Source organism: Sphaerodactylus townsendi, linkage group LG05, assembly GCF_021028975.2.
Source record: "Sphaerodactylus townsendi isolate TG3544 linkage group LG05, MPM_Stown_v2.3, whole genome shotgun sequence".
NCBI classification, from domain to species: Eukaryota; Metazoa; Chordata; class Lepidosauria; order Squamata; family Sphaerodactylidae; genus Sphaerodactylus; species Sphaerodactylus townsendi.
Genome location: NC_059429.1, coordinates 98,245,393 through 98,261,222, shown reverse-complemented (window position 1 = coordinate 98,261,222; position 15,830 = coordinate 98,245,393). Strand labels below are relative to the sequence as shown.

The following is a 15,830-nucleotide window of genomic DNA, read 5'->3' as shown; positions in this document are numbered from 1 at the left end:
ATACATGTAATTCTATAATAACTAATTTCGGCAGTGTCATGCTGTTCCAATGTAACCCTCAGGGAGATTCTAGCCACCTTCAATGACATTTCTGTTATTTGTGTTTGGTCTGAACAAGTGTCAACTTTTTTAAAAAATCCCATTCCACTTGGTCTCAAATACTGGAGGTTTGGCAGCTTCAAATGCCAAATGTTCCATGGTAGTGGCAGCTTGGATTTATGAGGAGGAGAGTAAATAGGCTCTCTGTGGTAGTTTAATAGAAGCCCGTGATATTCCTGAAAGTTTCTGAGGAACACTTAAACATTTTGCTTTTTTTTTTCTTTTGCAGAAAAAAAAATTTATTGCTTGCCCCTTTGAGGTAAGTGTGGAATAGAGAGAAACAGCTGCTTGAGAGAAACCTGGATTCACTCAAAGGAGAAGATCAATTTCAGTCAAGATCTAAATTCGGAGACTAGAGCATTAAAAAATTGTTCCACACTGTAGAAAAGCGATACGCTCCAAATCCAGATGGTTTCCTTGATCAAATTTTATAGGGCATTTCCAAATCAGACTGCCCTGACATCACCTTGGACCTTAACATGAAGATAACACCTGCAGAGTTCTTCTGAATGTTGGATACCAGGTTTGGCAATACAGAATTCTAATATATTATAACTAGTCTCACTTGGTATATTGCCATATGTGGGAAATGTCAAAAGACAGTAATACAAGCAACTGAAACAGCTTTGGATTCACCTTTTCAAATGCAGAACTAGGATGGGTAAGAATTAAGTACAGTAATAATGCATATAGCAGACACAACACTGGAACACTACAGATTTCCATCTGGGAATGCATCCATTCTGTATTCATGCCCCAGTTCCCAATTACTGATCTGCAGGTCATTACAGAAGAGTCTTCCCATGCTCTTCACAGTTTATTTTGTCCTAAAACTGGAGAAATGTGGAACAAATGTGTCCATCATCATAGATCAATGTTGATTACCTTTCAAACAATTTAACTGAGAAAATTTATGTATTACCTTTCCATTCCTGTTTAGTTTTGTTCACAAAATAAAATAAGAAGTCAACAAAAATAATTCATGCTGTTAAAAGCAAGACAGTTTAAAGAATCAATAAAAACAAACAAGGGCATAAAAGAACTAAAACACAACAATATAAAATGACATTGATAAAACAGTCCTTGGGCTAGTAGAAGACAATAAAACAGCCAAAAAACAATGGAACCTATTTACTAACAGCTTGGGTAAAGAGAAATGGTTGAGCCTGAACACTTATTTTCCTTTATTTGAGGAAAATAAAGTAGATATAAAAGGCACACCACCACAGAAGCCCTTTCTCTGGTAAATTTTTGTTCATCGCTTCAAGTCTATAAGGAATGCACATTAAAAAAACAGTATATTATGGGCATGCTTGTATGAAGCCATCTTGAACATGCTTGTATGAAGTTCCCAGAAATGTGATGGTTTATTACTTTGCAATATATGCAAAAAGCATTCCTTAATAAATGTGCCTTTTCCCCAAAAGATTCCCAGATGTTTTACACACATGGGTTCTCCTTTGAATCATAGGATCATAGAGTTGGAAAAGACCACAAGGGCCATCAAGTCCAATCCCTGCAATGCATGTATTTAAAATGTATTTATTTATTTAAAACACTCTTGACAGATGGTCATGTAGCCTCTGTTTAAAAGCCTCCAATGAAGGAGACTCCACCACCACTTTTTTTCAGTGTACATTCCTGTCAGGTTTTATCCATATACAAATTTTGAATTTAGAAAAGCAGAGTGAAATAGCTGGCTCTGGTAATGTGGGCCAGGTCTTGGTGTGTCTTTATTTTTTTAGCCATAATATTGAACAAGGTCCAAACAAATACAACAGAAAATACCACACAAATCCGAATTTATATCCCATTCAACATGTCTTTCTTCACAGATTCGAATGAAAAGTTGATATTCCAAAATTCAACAGAAAGATCAGGACTACATAAATTAGTCCTGTGTTTGAGTCTTTTAAGGCTAATTTTGTTCCAGCATTGACATTTTATCCATTAATATGACAAACCACAATTTATGGATCCATATCTCAATTTTTGGTAGGGTATACCATCTTCAGGTCTGAGCTAACAACATACTGGTTTTTAAATCGACATCTGGACCTGCTGTATGGCTCAAAACATTCAGCCTTCCAAACATGACCTTATATTTCTTTGAAATGAAAGTTTGTTCCAGTTCAGCTATTCTTCTATGGCAGTGGTGGCGAACCTATGGCACGGGTGCCAGAGTTGGCACTCAGAGCCTCTGTGGGCACGCGTGCACAGAGTTCATCATGTGATAATAGTGTAATTATTTCAGGGAGATTATTAGCATTAAACCTTAGTTTTGGGGAAGCAGTGTAGGTAACCCTGTTAAGCGCTGTTAAACCCTATTGATTTTCATGGGAAGAACGAAAGCGTGATCCTTTGCCTGGGAGTAAGCTCGCTTGCTGGTAATGGGACTTGCTTCTGAGTAAACCCTCCTAGGGTTGTGATTCACCCATTCGAAGAGTTACACAGTTGCTTAAAGCAAAGTCACCGACTACCACCAAGCTTACTCCCGAGTAACGTGCACCTTGGAGCCAACTGTTTTTTCTAAACTAAAACCTCAGTATTCATGTCAAATTGCCATGTTGGCACTTTGCGATAAATACGTGGTTTTTGGGTTGCAATTTGGGCACTCAGTCTTGAAAAGGTTCACCATCACTGTTCTATGGCTATAGGTTGTAGGACAGCAGAATCTCTGTTATACTGTACAAAACCCTACGTTTAAATTTCCCTCTTCCTTTCCCTTTCTGATTTTTGTTGCATGTTATTCTTATGATATGTGAGCCATTACAAGGGATATAAAGTTTTTATGCATTCTGAACAACTAGAATTATTGTCGATATTAAATACATATTTACAAACATTAACATACAGCAATAATGCCAAAATTTACTTTACATTCACCTGAAATTCTGATAGTCTCATTTGGATGCTGCTCAGTTGGACAAATTACATCATGCTAAATTTTAAATAAATGAAGGAAATCTTGAAGGAACAACTGAGCATAGAATCACCTGGGAAACAGATAAGTCTGCAAACTGGGAAAAAAATTAAATGGGAAATGTCAGAGTTGCACCTCCTCACACAAATTTAATCATGTCATGGCAGAAAGATGTAAAAATTGAACTGTTTTTGGCTGACACTTGGAATGTTGTTTTCTTTCGTTGTGAAGTGGAGCAAGCCATGATCATTCCAGTCCCCAAAAACATTTATAATCTACAAGCATTTGAAAGAGAAACTCTCATGGAAAATGGAATCTAGTCTTTGCCACCAGTTTCATAAAAGCATAAGCAAAGGGAACTTGACTCACAGTACAAGCTGAAATGGTAAATATTTGAGGAGAGAAACTCCCCTTCCCTCGTTCCATCCTCTCATCCATGTTAAACAAATTACTTTAACAAGTAGAATCACAGTTACTCCCCCAGTCCCTGCCAAACTAACGTCTGCTCACACAGAGTCATTACTCCTGGTAAGGTACAGATGCTTTGACAGTACCTACGCCTGTAAATGGCAAAAGCAAAAATGGTCAAAACACGCAAAATGAGGACACTCGCGTCATTCAGGTGTCTACAGAAATTACTGACCATACTTCCTCCACTAAGTCAGTCCCAAACAGGATGGGGCCATTTTATAAAGTATAACATATTAAAATTCTAAATTGGAATTTTATCCCAAAAGGAAAACAGCTTTTAGAATAGCAATGACTGAATTTTCTTGTACAAAATAAGAGCAGGAGCAGACATTACACCGCTCACAAGATGTTCCTACAAATGGACTCCCTGTGGTGAGTTTCTCAACATTATCATGTTGACCAGACCTACATATGCTTAATGGAACACAAGAAGACTGAAATGCAACTGTAAATCACTTCTTGCACGGTAATCCATCTGTCAGATTAATGCTACAAGTGCCATGATTTTTAAACAACAACTATTTATTGTAAATATAAAACAGAACAACTTTTTGCTCTGAGTTCCTTTCCTGTGTGTTGTTTCTTTTTTCCTTTATTCCACCAGGGCTACTGGCATGTTCCCTCTTTCTTAGGCCGAGTGGAGGATCACATTCCACTACACCATCTATTCAGAAATCCATCCAAGCATATTTAAAACTGCCTTTCTGTTTTTCATGCTTCCCAAACCTGATAACTCATGCATTTAGAATTGTCTTTCTGTTTTTCACATATGCACATCAACAGTTGGGAAAGGTCTAAAAAATGCTTTGAATTAAGTGGCATGCGTGATTTGAAAGTTGTGACTTTCCTGGCCTCACTAATATTGAGAGGTAATACAAAACCCAAAATGTGCAAAATCATATCATAGAATTATTGAAAATAACCATCATTGGAGAGAGGGACAAATTGGTCAGGTAGAATGTTATGCTATGGGTGACTTCTCGTGCAACATTCTATGTTCAAGTGCAGTTAGCCAAGTACAAAATACATGTGCTATGCCATTTGTGCCAAGTGCAGATATGGTTCAATGATAAAATAAATGCTTTGCATGAAAATCCCAGTTTCAAGCCCTGGCATCTCCAATTAAAAAGGATTAGGTAGAAGGTGAGTTGAAAAGCTTCTGCAAAGCAGGGGGTTGGGATAGATGGCCTGTATGGCTCCTTTCAACTGTATGGTTCTACACTTCTACCTGAGAATCTGGAGAGCTGCTGGTAGTCAGGGCTAGGGATGCCAGCCTCCAGGTAGAGCCTGGAAAGCTTCCAGATTTACAACTGATCTCCAGATAATGGAGATTTGTTTATCTGGAGAAAATGGCTACTTTGTAGGGGGGATTCCATGACATTATACCCTGTAGAGGTTCCTCCTCTCTTCTTCCCAAATCTATGAGAAGTGATTTCCCCTCAGTAATTTCTAACCTCTGATTAGGGTTGCCATTCCCAAGATCCATCCCCCAAAGTCTCCAGGTAGTTCCCAAGCAGGAGTTGGCAACCCTAATCAGAGGATATCTCATTGACCTTGAAAGACCGATGGTTTGACTCAAAACAAGGCAGCTTTACGAGCACAGGAGTGTATAAAGTTCTTTCTGCTTGAAGATACATGGAAGTGAAGGCCCCATCCTTCCCTATACCCTGCATCAACTTTAAAGGAAAATCTAAGGAATTATTCATGTGAGCACTTCACTGTCTTGCATTTGTGTATCTAACCCAAGTACAAAATCAAAATGAAAAGCATGAAATATTATTTCCACGCACAATTTCTCCTGAGGCATTTCGCTAATATTTTGGAGAAAGAGAACTCAAGTTGACTGTCTAAATCTCTGAATGTTCTTCTTAGAAGCCAAAAGAAGGAGGTGGGGGAAGTTGTTCAGTGCTTCAGCTATAAACAGGAGATACTAAAAATCACTTGTGACTAAGGATGAGTAATTTCATTTCATATTTGTTCATTTTTTTGTAAATGGTGTCTCTATTCTGTTTTTGTCCTTTGTTTTATAGATTAACTTGTATTGTATGCATGTGTAGAGTTTTTATACTTCATTTATACAATGTTTATATACTACATATATCATTTACATGTGAAATAGATGTGTGCTGATTTGCAAGTGCAAAAACTTTTGGAAAAATGTATGTTTCACTTGGAAAAAATTGGTAAGAGGTATAATAACTTTGCAGCATCTAGTAGCAAAACAGGGAATAAAAATGGAAATGGAATTATGGGGGCTAAAACATCAAGGATAATAAATATATTTCAGTAACTATTAAGAAACTGATCAAAAATCTCTTTCCAACTTTTTTCCAAGCTACTGTTTCAGTTTTCCTTTTAAAAGCAATGATTAACATTGACTGGAAAAAGATCTTTTTAAAAATGTTGAAAGCGGACATAGAATAAGGAATTAACCGGGAAAGGTTTTTTTAAAATCCTTATTTCTAGATTGTGTAAAAGCTATTCTTTCTCAAAGTTAGAAGCCCAGGAAATCTCATAACCATGGAGTGATGTTCTGTCCCTTCCATTTTGGGTCAGGTCCTAGATATTTCAATGCCCCTTGGCCAGTCTCCCAGACAATGAGGCTAAACAACTTTTCTCCCTTCAACCAGGCATGAATAAAATTTTGCTGTACATCAAGTCACAACCTCTAGACAGGATAGCTGAAGAAAGGCTGCTTTCTATAGTTCCTGTTAACAAAGTGTAGGTCTTCCAAGACTTTCTCTTGCTTAGAAAGTATTCCACGACCTTTGTTACAAACCTACATGAGAAATGGATGGGAACTGGTACATTCAATTCCTTTGTGGGGGTATAATTTATTAGCAGAGAGTGATGCCCATAACTTGTTCCAGATTGGAGCTTGTATATTTTGATGTTGGCTTTTCCCACCATCAGTAGATGATCAGCCATGCAGCTCCCAGAGGCCCAAGGTGTGCGCAGCAGGAAAGCATATTGCTGCACCTGGGAAGGTCATGTCCTCAGCTATGAAACTGCTGATCAGAGGTATCCAGAAGTATTAATCAGGCTATAAATGACATCTTCCCCCAGTACCCCTCCACAGCTGTTCCCTGCTCCCTCCTCCCCACAGTGGGTGTTTCAGTAACTCCCATATTAGAACGGTACTTAAGTTTATGGCAGTGACAAGCCCTCCTTCAGCTTTCACATGCCTGGGTTTTAGCTCATTCATATTGTACACTGTCCTGATGCCAACACCTGGTTTTCACATATTTTTCAGGGAAAGTATCCTGCAAATTAAAGTAGCTCATCTGAGAAGAATCTATGGAAAAATTTCCAGAAATACAATTTTTTCCTTATGAAGGTCAATTCCTATCCTTCTCATGAAGGCACTGGAAATGTGACCGATACAGGGATGAAACATTGTTATGTGGTTTGTTTGAACAGATGTAGAGTTTCCACTGCAACAGTGTGTGTTTGTAGCTATGCCTGATGCAGGCAAAACAATGCTCAATATGATTTGGGCAGAAAACATCTCTTCTGCAAAAAAATTCTGCCAGTTACCTTAGCCAAATGTCTTGTGACATACCGTCTTTCCAAAAGAGCTACCTACTCCCACACAAAGACAATAAATATACATGGTAAAGTGATCTAGATGCTATAGACCAAAAAAAATGTGGATTAGTAGCCATACAGAGGTTCTTTCCAATGCACTCCAAATGGTATGCATAACTTCTAGAGCACTTTTTAGTCTAGGTGTCAAACTTGCAGCCCTCCAGATGTTATGGACTACAGTTCCCATTATCCCCTGCCATCATGATGCTGACACCTATGAAGATCATAGGCCACAGGCTGGATCTAAGAAATTACCAAGTATTTTCTTAATTTGTGCAAAGGTACTGACAATGTCCCTGGAGAAATTCCCTTGGAAAAGGATTTAAAGTTCACACAGAAATTGTGGGGACTGTGTATGCATGAGCGCACACACACAATCCCTGCAAACAATGTTCATTCAGGTCTTAGACTAGCTGCCAACTACCTACACAGTCATAAACAGCACTGCCAATTGAGCCTAGAAGTGAACTGATAGCCAGTGTTAATGTTTTTAGCACAAGTGAACTATATGGTGTGTAATTTGTTACCTAGTAATCTCGCTGCTGGATTTTGAACTAGTTAAAGCTTCTCAGTTATCTCAAAGGTCAGTCACAGCATGCATAACTATGTCTCAAGCCTAAACAAGTCTTCTCAGAATCTTACTCTGGAGAGCCAGCCTGGTGTAGTGCTTATTAAGGCCAGTGGTCTCTAATCTGGAGAACTGGGTTTGATTCTTCCTCCCCTCCACATGAGCAGTGGACTCTACAACTGCACCTACCTCACAAGGTGCCTGTGGGGGAGTGAAGGCTTTGATCAGCCGCTATGAGACTCCTTATGGTAGAGGAAGGAGGGGATTAAAAATAAACTCTTCTTCTTTAGTTAATGGGAACCTAGGGCTTACTTCCAGGAAAGTGTTTTTAGAATTTCACTCTAAATCTTCTTTCTGAAGAAAGGGCTACAACTAGTGAATCAACCAAAGCTGGACAAAAACATGCCACAGAGGAGATCAGAGATCCTAGATGTACAAATGGAACAAATAACACCCAAAGCTAAACCTTTCCCCAACAGGCTGATTTATCAATCCTTGACTTGGTACAGCACTGACCCATAGCCCCTTTGCCTTCTCTTGACTGAGCTTCAATTATTGGCTTTCATCTAGTCCATTACTATCTTCAGACACCTGTTCAGAATATCCACTGCTTCACCTGATGATGCTGAAAAAGCAGAGATATTGGCCAATGCACTGGTGCTCTGTCCCACACCAAAGTGAGATTCTCTTCGAGGCAAAGCTTCTGTTATGGACACCGTTCTCTCCCTTTTACACTGACTGTATGGCAGATCCCATAATTTTCTATGCAATCCAAAGGTGAGTGGGGCTGGGGTGGGGGATGGGACTGAAGCCACACTGGAAGTGGTGGAAGGATTGTGTTGGCATTCATGCCAACAGCACTGTGCAAAATGGAATGGACACCAGCACTGAGGGACTTACTTTGCCAGCTGGCAATCACAGCGTCCAAACCCAGAAGCTTGGACCTGTGGCAGATGGCTACCACTGAAAATTCCCATACCAGCATGGAGGGGAGAATTCCAGGGGCATTCCTGAAGGTACTTTCTGCCTTGGAATGCCCCTTCCCAATGGTGCAGACTTACACCACCAAAAAAGGGGGCGTAAGTCATTTTTCACTATGGGCTTCCCTGGAGGAGGCAGTTTGGCGACACCATCCCTCTTCATGTCTCTACCACCCCCACCGCCACCTCTGAACTGAGTGTAAATCTCCATACAACTCCTCACTGCAGATTCATGTACACGAGATGTTAAACAGTACAGGAGATAGAACAAAGCCTTGGGGAGATCCAGAGTATAAATGCCTGCTAAGTAATTTTAATTTCCAATATTTGAACCCCAGTCTGCCCAAGCTAAATCTAGCAGTCTATTCTCTAACAGTGAGCTCCCAGTGTGTTGTCATGAAATGATGGCATTTTAGCTATTTGTCCTGAGAAGGGTATTCCTGCATACGTTTAGTACTGAGCAATAAAACTAACCATTGTCCTTTTTCTAACGCAGCAGCAAAACTCTCAATTTGTCATTATTGTAGACAATTTTCAGAAAATGCCCTTTGCCCCATTCGACTCTTTTAAAGTGTAGATTTACTTTTGCTCAACTTTTGCTTAATAATGGTAGTTTTAATAGCCTGATCCCAAAACATATGTGTTTTCAGACTGGAAAGTGCTGTTTTAAATGTGTCTCATAATGAAGCTTTTAAACTAAAGCGGAAGTTCTAGGGCAACAAGGAAGCTCAGTAATTACACGGAAACTTACTGATCAACACCAAACAATAAATTGCTAACTAATTTAAAGACAAAAGCTTCTATATTTAGAAGATGAATAATATAACAAACCACTAGGTCATGCAACAGATGCAATTTACAAACTAGGCCATTACAAAGGTACTAGTTAGCCATATAATTGCTGACTGGAGAGTGTTTACTCTTTCTTATTTGCCTGTGAAACAAATGTGTTCCATCTGGATGACTACTGGAAGCAATGTAGTTTGCTTAATTTGTTCAATGTAGTGTAGAATAGGATTTCACATTTAAACTACACAATTATGAAGAATTAGAAGTATTGGGGGAAAAGGACACCACAGAAATTTTTGGGTTCTCAGACAATAATATATCATGCTCCTAAAGCCACACCTCTTTGTGAACATAACTGGCTACTGTTTGGACTGAGGAGATTTCCTTTACAAGGCATTGCCCAGAGAGAAGCAATGACCTTTTGATTCTCTAGTCAGCACATTATGTTATGTTATGTTCAAGGGTTTTTTTTTTTAAAAAAGAAAGCTTTAATTTAAATATAAAAGAAAACACTTACAGCACCACAAGGCTGGTGAGGTTCTGGAAGGCATAGTCAGGAATGTGCCAGATTTGGTTGAGTGCCAAAGTCATGGCTTGTAGTGCAGGGAGATTGTTGAGTGCTTTGACAGGGATTTCTGTCAGGGCATTATCATCCAACCAAAGGTGACGTAAGGAGGGGAGCCCCTCAAAGCTCTTCTCTGGTACCACAGAAATCAAATTGGCATCCAGGCGCCTGCAGGAGAGAAAGAGAAAACCAACCAGCCCTGAGTGCTTTGGATACCATGTACCATTAATAAAATAACTAATTTAGCTCTCAAACGTCTGCTTCTGCAGAATAAATAGATAGTTGGCTGCATGTACAAGAACCAAGGAATCAAGAATTTTCCCAGCCGTATTCACCATCCCCATCACCAAACTGAGTGATGAACAATAAAAGAGAGACTCTTGGCCAAAAAAGAGAGAAGACTCTTGATGCAGAATAGACTGCAGTGGGATAAATTTTGCAGAAGAACTGTTCATCAGAATTTTTAACTCTCTTAAGGACAGAAGAACTAAAGAAGAAAAATATGCTTCTGGTAGGACTAGGTTTAATTCCCATGTCTGCTTTAGAGTGCCATCTGTTAGGATTGTCTAACACCCACTTCCTTCAATAGAATTAGATGGGAGTAACTCTGAAAGTTTGCACTTCAAGTTTGGGATGATGGGATGTTTTTTCGCTCCTACTGTCCTCGATCTTCATAATGAAACATGACTGTTTGAGTTCTTCATCCACACTGACGATTCTTAAGGGGGAGACTATTTTTTTCCCATAGTGAATGTTAGAATTTCTAGAACAGGGGTCTGCAACCTGCGGCTCTCCAGATGTTCATGGACTACAATTCCCATCAGCCCCTGCCAATTGGCCATGCTGGCAGGGGCTGATGAGATTTGAAGTCCATGAACATCTGGAGAGCCGCAGGTTGCAGACCCCTGTTCTAGAATAACATAGAAGAGATACATAGGTGTAACTCAGGGGTGTCCAATTCTGGCCCTCCAAATGTTCATGGACTACAATGCCCATCAGCCCCAATTAGACATGCTGGCAGGGTCTGACGGGAATTGTAGTACATGAACATTTGGAGGGCTAGAGTTGGACACCCCAGGAGTAAGAGATAGCAAAACTTTGGTTCTGTGGTATACTAATATAGTCTCTGTTGTCCACTGCTATTCCTCTGGGATTCTCACTTTTCCAGTTAAAGCTCAGTAAATATGGAAGGATGGCACTGCACTGAGAACAATATGGCTGCCATAGTACCCCCATAACATTACTTTCAAGATGCTCCCTTTACTGTCCTGTGTTCTCTCAGCCTCCTTCTATTTTAGCAGCTGAATTGGGGTTGCAAACTAGGTCCCCGAGTCCTGGCTCATGCAAGGTGTGCCCCACCCCTACTTCAATTAAAGTGCAAAAAAGATGAGGAATAACAAGTTGCTTTGGAAAATTGATTCATGCAGATAGGTGATTAGTAATGATGTGTAACAACTTCCTGATAATACCACAATTTGTTTATACTACTTCTGCTTCCTCTTGCCTCATATGCATTTCAGTTCTGCAATTCCCATGTGGAGGAAAATCATGCTGTACAAAATCCTTAGCACAACACCCATTAAAATTCTTGCCAATAGTCTGGCCACTGCTTGTATCCAATTTGCAAAAATAGCCAGGTTTAACATAGAGTGTGAACAGCAATTTCCCTGCCACCCACACACACTTGCAAAATATAGGGCTGGAGATATATACTTGTAAGATGCCCAAGTCTGAGAGAATAATTTGAAAAGATGTTTCATAACCAAAGAACCATGCAGTTTCCAAGATTCAAGAAATGTAGCATTTATCATATAGTTCCAGTCTCCCAGGATCTGTCCTACAGTTCCAGAGAAAGTTGCATCAGACTTAAACATGACTGCAGATAAATCTACTAAATAATAATAAAACCCAACTACTATATACAGTTTCCCAATCATGTGAAGTGGCGGAATCACTTTCCTTTGCTCTAGCTAAACCTTATTTTTAGTATTGTATTTAGTTTTGGGTGCCATAGTTTAAGAAGGATGTTGACAAGCTGGAATGTGTCCAGAGAAGGGCAACAAAGATGGTGAGGAGTCTGGAGACCAAATCCTATGAGGAAAGGTTGAAGGAGCTGGATATGTTTAGCCTAGAGATGAGACAACGGAGAGGTGATATGACAGATATCTTCAAGCATTTGAAATGCTGTCTTATTGAAAACTAGCAGTACCTGGCCACGTGTTGCTGTGGGTTATTGTGGTGAAATGGGAAAGGAACAGTAGCCACAAATCAATTGCAGAGGCCAACAGTACGTGCTCATGAAAACGCACAGCCTGATACTATGCAATGTCATTGAAGTGTGTGCCCGCATTCCTTGAGGGGGAATGGAAAGGCACCTTTCCCACACATCTAGGCTGGCTGGTCACGATCCTTTACCTGGAGTAAGTTTGGTTGGTGGCAATGGGTGTTGCTTCTCAGTAAACCCTCTGAGGGGCGCGCTGCAGCCATTCAAAGTATGTCACAGTTGCTTTACCGAGCTTACTCCTGAGTAACGCGTGCCTGGTTTTCTGAACTGTAACCTCAGTATTCAGAGAATCTAGGCTGGCTGGCCTCTCCCTCCCGTCCCTTGCATGCCACCCCTCACTCCCTTCCCTCCCTCACTTCTCTTCCCTTGCATGCCACCCCTCCCCCTCCCTCCCTTCCCTCTCCCTCTGCTAGGGCGGGTGGGTCATATCCAGATGCTGGGGCCCCTCCTTCCCCTCCCTTGCATGCCACTCCCCACTTTCTCCCCTCCCTGACTTCTCCTCCCTTGCATGCCTCCCCCTCTGTCCCTTCCCTCTCCCTCCCTCTCTTCCCTTGCATGCCACCCCTCCCCCTCCCTCCCTCCCTTCCCTCTCCCTCTGCTAGGGTGGGTGGGTCATATCCAGATGCTGGGGCCCCTCCCTCCCCTCCGTTGCATGCCACCCCTCCCTCTCTCCCCTTTCTCATTTTTCTTCCCTTGCAAGCCTCCCCCTCTGTCCCTTCCCTCTCCCTCCCTCCAGCTGTCTTTTACATTCAAGCTTGTTCAATATGGGTGTGGAATATGGGTGAGGAAGTAGTTAAGTGGAGGTTGGATGTGAGGGAGGGCAGAGTGAGGAGTGTGAGGATGAGCTGAATGTGTATGAGAGTATGTGTGTTGTGTGGTAGCAGTGGGTGAGGCACAGAGAGTGAAAGGTACCAGGAACCCCACCTGACATCTCACACGGCAAAGGTTGTATGTGTTTCACTTCCACTCGAGTTATTACCTATGTACTGTTTTCACTGCTCATATCTGGCCATCTGAGCGAACATTCTAAGCTGCACGAACATTCTAAGGCTGACAGTTACACACAGACAGCTTCATGTCCTTCACCATGGAGCTCCAGGAAAAAGACGTTTTACCTGGGTCAGGTGTAAAATTTCAGGTATGTGAACATCTAAAAACACTCTCGCCTGGCTGACTACAGTGGCTGGGAATTTTCAGAGGAATTGGCCCAGCAGCTCCTGTGCTAGACCATCAGGAACAAACTCATGGTTTGCTTTTTATATATATAGATGGAGATGAGTTATCTTCTGTTGCCTCTGAAGGTCAGACCAGAACCGGTGAGTTTAGCCAGTGCTCAGTTCTTGTGGCTCCTTCTTATTTGCCCAGGGTAACGACGATGGGCAGTTTGGGGTCAGGAAGGGATTTTCCTCCACGCCAGATTGGACAGCAATCCAAGAGGTTTTTGGGATGGATTTTTACCTTCTTCTGGGCATAGAGCAGGGATCACTGAGGGGAGGCATCTGTGAATTTCCTGCATTGTGAAGGGAGTTGGGCTAGATGACCATTAGGGCACCTTCCAGCTCTATGTTTCTATATAATATACAAAAAGAGCTTGCATTTGTCTTCTTTGTATTTCTCTGGATAGGCAGACACCATAATACCAGGAGATCCCCAGGTGCCACCTGGTGGCTGGCATCCCTATTAGAATATAACTGTTAAAATCAGTTTGAATTTAGCCAGATAAAAAGAAGACCTCATTTTGTTTGTGTTGGTTGATGAGGCAGGCTGGGGGTGGGGGTGTGTGCAGTTACTTTGGGATTAATGAGACCCAAATTCAAATGTCTCAACCTAATCCACTTCACAGGGTTCCTGTGAGGATACAATGGAGAACAGGATGATGGGTCTCCATTAGGGAGAAAGGCATGAAATATACATGAACTAAATACATTAATGATGCTGGCCCTTTCCACACAAACCTTTCCTCTATGGAGTTCCGCATTGTTTTCATCCCCATTTTATTTGCAATTTCAAAATATTTTAAATAAATGTCCTTTTAAAATGATTCTTTGGTTGAAACATTTTTTAAAACGTTGCCTGTGTGTTCCATTTATGACGTTTTCCATGCCTTTGTGCCATCCCCAGACTTCCTTCTTGGACCATTTTCTCCCTTCCCCCTCACCTGTTTATTTGCACCATTTCTGTTTGTTTGTTTTTATTTTGAGGGGGCTAATCTTGAAAGCATTGAGTATATGAGGTGTAGCAAATTGGAGCACAAGGCTGTGAAGCATTGATTCAACATCTACCTCAAAAAAAGGCAGGGGAAGTCACATAATGGTGGCCATGGATCATTTCAAAGGGTGAGTGTGGACATACACCATGGAAAGGAGGGAGGGGTTGAAAACATTTTAGAAACTTTTTAGCTAATTTGTGCAGAAAGGGCCAGTGCTGTTTTTCAGTGCACAGTGTTTGCATGTGCCTTGCCACCCGTCCAACCTGTGTATTTGTAATAAACTTTTTCTTATAAAATTATCCAATGCTCCTCTTATTCAAAAGGGAAATGATCCAGGATAACTGCATTGGGTCTTCTTACCACAAGGGGTGGGGGTGGGGAATGAAAACAAAAACTTCAACATCCTTACACAAACTGTAGCCTGGTAACAGTTACTTGGCTTGCTGAAGTCAAGTTGTATTGTTCCAAAAACATGCAGGAGAGTTCAGGATCCCAAATTGCTATGACTCCTAAATGCAACTCTTTTCTTGAAGAAAGGGACAGGGAGGATATAAAACTCTGCTCCCTTGGCACCAAGAAGCTGCTAATTATAACAATTAAGCAAAACAAAAAAAGCAACCACATGGCTCTCCTCTTTCTGCACTGTATGATTATGACTTCTTAAACACTTTCTATTATGGTTTAAACCTAGGATAATTGGGCAGATTAAGAGACCTGTGCCAGCTTGTTCCATTTGCACAGAGATGTTTAAATTTTAGTGTGCTTCTCTAGTGTGCTAAGATCACACAGGAGGACTGAGATAAAATGCCAGCTGCATGTAGGAGAAAGCTGTCAAATTCTCATTGCCTGACCCAGAAGTGCCTATCGGTGCTACCTAAGCAAAGTTACGTTAAGGTCTTTGAGTCCTGGAAATCCAACGATTTTCTAACTCTTACAGGCTGTCTAGATATGTTCTGTTGGTTCCTGTGCCACAGACCAGACCCCTGTTCTCTAAAAATGGCAGAAGGCAACCTATCTAATCTATTGTCTAACACCAGAAGTAACAAGCTGCAAATGGCTATCGTCAGTCTCAAACCAGTTTCCCTTGCTTTTATAATTTTGGAAATTTAACCCCAAACATTGCATTGACTATGATACTGTCCACTCACAAAATCCCATAGCTCTTGAATGGTGTCCCAAAACTGCCATCTGAGGTAACCACTTCATTCTGCCTCACAGTAAGTCTCTTGCCAAAGCAATTAGTTCCATTTGTTTTATTCTACCCAGCTATTTTTTTTCCAATTGTGATTAATACAGCCCGCTAGAAACTATGAATTCTATACCATTATTTGGCACAAGTCTTCCAGCCCTTTTT

General features: G+C 40.9%; 1 protein-coding gene across 4 annotated transcripts in view; it reads right to left on the bottom strand.

Annotated features, from left to right (window-relative positions):
* LGR6 (leucine rich repeat containing G protein-coupled receptor 6) overlaps nt 1-15,830 on the bottom strand; it is a 164,663-nt gene that overhangs the window by 50,395 nt on the left and 98,438 nt on the right. For 3 of the 4 annotated variants that reach the window (XM_048498394.1, XM_048498395.1, XM_048498396.1), the window contains one exon: nt 9,936-10,151. The exons of the other annotated variant lie outside the window; for it this stretch is intronic. In XM_048498394.1, coding sequence (XP_048354351.1) covers nt 9,936-10,151 — 216 coding nt within the window. The remainder of the gene's footprint in view (nt 1-9,935; nt 10,152-15,830) is intronic. 4 annotated transcript variants of the gene reach the window in all.